This window comes from Chenopodium quinoa, unplaced genomic scaffold (genome assembly GCF_001683475.1).
Source record: "Chenopodium quinoa cultivar QQ74 unplaced genomic scaffold, ASM168347v1, whole genome shotgun sequence".
Lineage (NCBI taxonomy): Eukaryota > Viridiplantae > Streptophyta > Magnoliopsida > Caryophyllales > Amaranthaceae > Chenopodium > Chenopodium quinoa.
Window position 1 is genome coordinate 1,275,064 of NW_018743920.1, and position 4,679 is coordinate 1,279,742.

Sequence of the window (4,679 nt, forward strand, 5' to 3'; positions counted from 1 at the left end):
AACCGAATAAAAACTATCAGCTACACTTACAAATTTATTTTATATTTTTAACACATTTATTACAAAAAAAAAAAGGAGAAAAAAAAATAATCGTACTCATTTTAATAATTGAAACAATGCAAATTCACAATACAAAACAACAATACATCAAATTCATTGTATGCGACAGTGTGATGAAGAAGCATGAAGTCCATCGTCAATAATCACGCAATTTACCTGCGCTTTATTACTATTAACATCGAATAAGTTTAACCTTAAAACCATGTTTCATTTGAAGTTTAAGGGAGACACCAGGAACAACTTGATGTCCTTGGACAACTTCTATATCATACCTTCGGATTATGGCAGCTGCTACAATCTTTATTTGGGTTAAAGCCATGTCCTTTCCTTGACAAATCCTGGGCCCTGCCCCGAATGCCGAAAACTTGTACGAAGGCTCGAACTTAATGTTTCCTCGTTCCGTTATCCATCTCTCGGGCTTAAACTCGTAACAATCATCTCCCCAAATTGATTTCATCCTTCCCTGGGCATACATGTTGAAGAGGATTTGCATATCCGGCTTCATTCGATGACCACTGGGAAGTATGTCCGATTCAACTGAATTCTTGTGGTTGAATGGCACAGAAGGATATAATCTTAATGTTTCACATATTGCACCATGAAGATATACTAGCTCATTTTTGTGCTTAGTAAACTTCCTTAAAAAATCGTCATTATTATTTTCATCATCTCTTTTTACCATTACAACATTCAATTCCTCTCTAATCTTATTAGTAACAAGGGGGTTCTTAGTGAGAAGGTAAAATAACCAAGATAAAGTAACACCAATTGTATCTCCTCCAGCAATTAACAAATTCAAAATCGCGTCTTTTAAAAAATTATCACAATTACTGCTATTTATTGGAGTAGTGGGATTTTCTACATCATTCAAATAAATTGTCAATAAGTCGTGGAATATTACCTCACTTTCTTCTTTAGGGTTACCGAGTTTCCTTTCTTCTCTCTTCATAGCTATGACCTTGTTAGTGAAATCGTAAAGCATCTGGCAATCTTTTTGGTATTTCTCTTCTCCTACACCCAACCATCTTAGAAATTTCCACATAGATGTTGGCATAGCATGACGCCGAAAAATCACCTCTTCTACATCAATCACGGCTTGGAAGAGTGGAATAGGTGCCAAATCGAGTGAGAGAAATTTAGGGTCATAGTCCAAGATAATGTTACATACATTATCATAAGAAAACCTTTTAAATATATTATGCAAGTTGATTTCAACACCATGCTTAGAGACATTATCGAGCAATGGGATGAGTCTACTCTTCATCTCTTCCCAAATTTTCATCATAAAAATTGAATTGAATTTGGGATGGCCGAAGAAAGAATGAGCCAATCTTCGATGGTACTGCCACAAACTAAAATCCGAGTTAAAGATCCCATCTCCAAGAAATTCGAAAATTTCGTTAAATTTAGGGCCTTTGACATAATTTACGAAGCTCGCTCTTGCTAAGCACATGTGAAAGTTGGAAGGATCAACGGTAATTATAATGTTCATGTTGCTGAACCAAGGGCCCTTAAATAGAAACGTTAGCTCAGATGATTTCTCCATAATTTCATTGAAAAATTCATTGATTCTGTGAAAATTTTGGAAGAGTGCAGGAAGCATCCCAACAAGAGGCCAATTAGTTGGGAGACCATTTTTGTTGCGGAAAAAGTAGCAAAAAATAATTACGGAAATGAGAAAAGTAATGTTAACCAAGTATGTCATTGTTTGCTTAGAAATTATAGTTCTTTGCAAGATTTGGTTGGAGAGTTTAAATGGGCTTATGGTTCATCTTTATGTGAAAGAGTTCTTTAAATAGAAAAGTTTGTAGGTTTTTTTTTTTTTTTTTTTTTTTTTAATTTTTAAAGTGCCTCATTTTTTAAAAGCCGTTTTTGTTTTTTTGTGCCTTATTTCGGAATTTAGAAATTTCAATTATATTATATATTATTTCCCTCTCTTCCTTTTGACCCCATCATCATTTTATATAATTTATCTATCTCAAAATATATTTAGTGATTCTCCATTTATATTTCTCCCTCTTACTTTTCAAAAATTTTTAATCCTAACCATTCCCTACTTATATGTTTTTTTTTTTCTTTTGCCTAAAATTCTGCGCACACCCAAACAGAGGGAGTAGCGCGTCTACCTTTTAAAAATTGATTTGTATAAAGTAGAGGTGATAAAAACTAACCCGACCAATTCAATATGACCCGAAAAAAATCAATTTAGATTTCAACTCATATAGACAAAGTTGTTTAGCATGATTCAACTTTGCAATAAACTCGACCTGAACTCACCGAACTCGACCCAGTTACCCGAATTGATACATCTACCATGACACGTTATAAATTTGATAGAATTACATTTTTTTTTATTAACTTACATACGAGTCTGGGTCGAACGACAAAGGAGGTTTCATTCCAAAAATATATGGCAATAGGAGGGGTACATAGCCGCTTAGCCTTATAAAGCGTTTAACTCTATATATTTTCTTTTAAGGTTATACTTCAACGAACACTCCTCTCACATGCAAGGTCCTTTATTTTCATCACTTAAGATTTTTCATGGGGTTAAAGCGCATTTCACACTTCTTCTCACATGAATCAATTGGCCTAGTGTACTTAAGTCATTCTTGCCTCATTGTGGGTCTGACACTGATATCATGATAGATACGTATTAGCGTTGCATATGTCATCTAGAAAGAGTTCACTTTACAGGTTAGAGTTGGTTTTATCTTTTAAAAAAATAATAATAAATAAATAAATAAATAAATAAAAAATCATATTACGATAGGAGATGTAGCCCCTATAGTCTTAAAAAGTGTTTAATTCTCTTTTCTTTTATCAATGAGGGACACTTACATTTATTGTTTTGAAAGATTACACTTCAACATTATTCTAATTAGAGGTGATAAAAAATAAAGGCCGCGTCGGGCCTTAACATCATATCTCATGTCCAAACCCACAAAAATTGTTGTATGTAGGAGATAATCTAGGGCAAGCCTCCGACGTTTAATGGGCTCATCGGGCCAAAGCGGGCCTTTTGGGCTTTTTCTGTACTGAGTTGAGTTTGGGTTTTTACCTACTAATGTGAATCGGGTCGGGTCGTAGTTGATCACCTCTAATTCTAATGATAATATATACTCCTCCGTTTCATATTTTTTGCAATTTTGGGGTATTATTTGTGAGGTATAAAATATTCCAAAGTTGCAAAAAATATGAAACAGTAGTAGTATATTTTTTGAATGTAGATGAAAACTCAATTGGGATACTCTCTCGGTTAAAAAAACAACAACATTGTTTGAAGTTTATAGATCAGTTAGATTGGGTTTGGAATTATGAATTTCTCATTCCAAATCTTGTCGGATACAGTTGAAAACGGATTATTTTCTCTAATTCGGTTGATTTCTTACACCTCTATTTGTATTTTGTAATCATGTTGTGTGTATGAGCTCCACAAAAATAGTGTACGAATACAGGTTGTGCAATTAAAATATACACACAACAATAATGCAGACAAATTATACACACACCAATAATGTTGGCTACAATTTTTATTTTTTTTAAGAAAGGACTTTTTGTCAAAAACTACCTAATAAAACTCAGATTTAGTGAGAAACTACCTATTAAAAAAAATGTTATAATAAAGTATCTAATAAAAGTAAAATGTTGTAAAAAAGTACCTAAGAAAAGGTAAAATGTTGTAAAATACTACCTATACCGGATTTCCACCGTTGACCGACCTCAAAACACTCTCAAAATCACCGCTTTTATTCCCAAAACTAACATAAAATTTGCTTGAAATCGCCTCAACCACGCCTAAACCACCTTTAAACCCCAAAACCACCACCTCTAACCCCAAAAACAATCACCATCGCGAAGCACTAATCTACCTTCACCAACTCTAAATATCCTCCAATCACCCGAAAATAACCTTATCACCTTGAAAACCAACCCTCGCGCACGGTGGTTTCGGGGGGTGTTTTAAGGTGGATCAACGTCGTGAAATTAAGTCAACGGTGAAAATTCGGTCAAAGGTAGTATCTTACAACATTTTACTTTATATTAGGTGGTTTCTTAAAACATCTTTTTTATTAGGTAATTTCTCACAAAATTTAGATTTTATTAGATAGTTTCTCACAAAAAATCCTTTATTACCAATTATTTTGAAGCTATTTAAATCATGCATTGCACATGATTAATTTAATAAGATAAAATAAGTTGAAACAAACAAATCCCTCTTAATCTTTCAATAATCATTGTAGGTCCAACTTATTGGAAGCTTTTACGCTAAAATGAACTCTTTTTAATTATTTTTTTTTAACACAAAATACTGAATTAAATTGAGAAGCCTAAGCCATTAAAGTTTGATACAGGAGCAGCTTTGAATGCATAATCAAAACATAATTATTTTTTATTTATTTTTTTATTTTTTATTTTTTAAATGAGACCATCTTATAAAAGTTATGATTATAAGATGTTCTTATTTAAAAATTTATATATATATTGAGTTCAATTTTAACAAAAAATATGTTCTTATATTATATATTATACTTCATAGTTAGTTCTCAAACTATTTTTAGATAAAGGGAGTATAGTTGTACAAATATCAAGACTACTAATGAAATCTCATAAAATCT

General features: G+C 32.4%; 1 protein-coding gene across 1 annotated transcript; it reads right to left on the minus strand.

The window, feature by feature from the left end:
• Positions 1-232: 232 nt before the first annotated feature.
• LOC110687678 (alkane hydroxylase MAH1-like) lies at positions 233-1,765 on the minus strand. The gene has a single exon (XM_021864305.1). The coding sequence runs from the start codon at positions 1,763-1,765 to the stop codon at positions 233-235; it is 1,533 nt and encodes a 510-aa protein (XP_021719997.1).
• Positions 1,766-4,679: the final 2,914 nt, after the last annotated feature.

What these genes read in the sequence shown, in the direction of transcription:
- LOC110687678 (XM_021864305.1), bottom strand. Translation starts at nt 1,765, where the DNA reads ATGACATACTTGGTTAACATTACTTTTCTCATTTCCGTAATTATTTTT.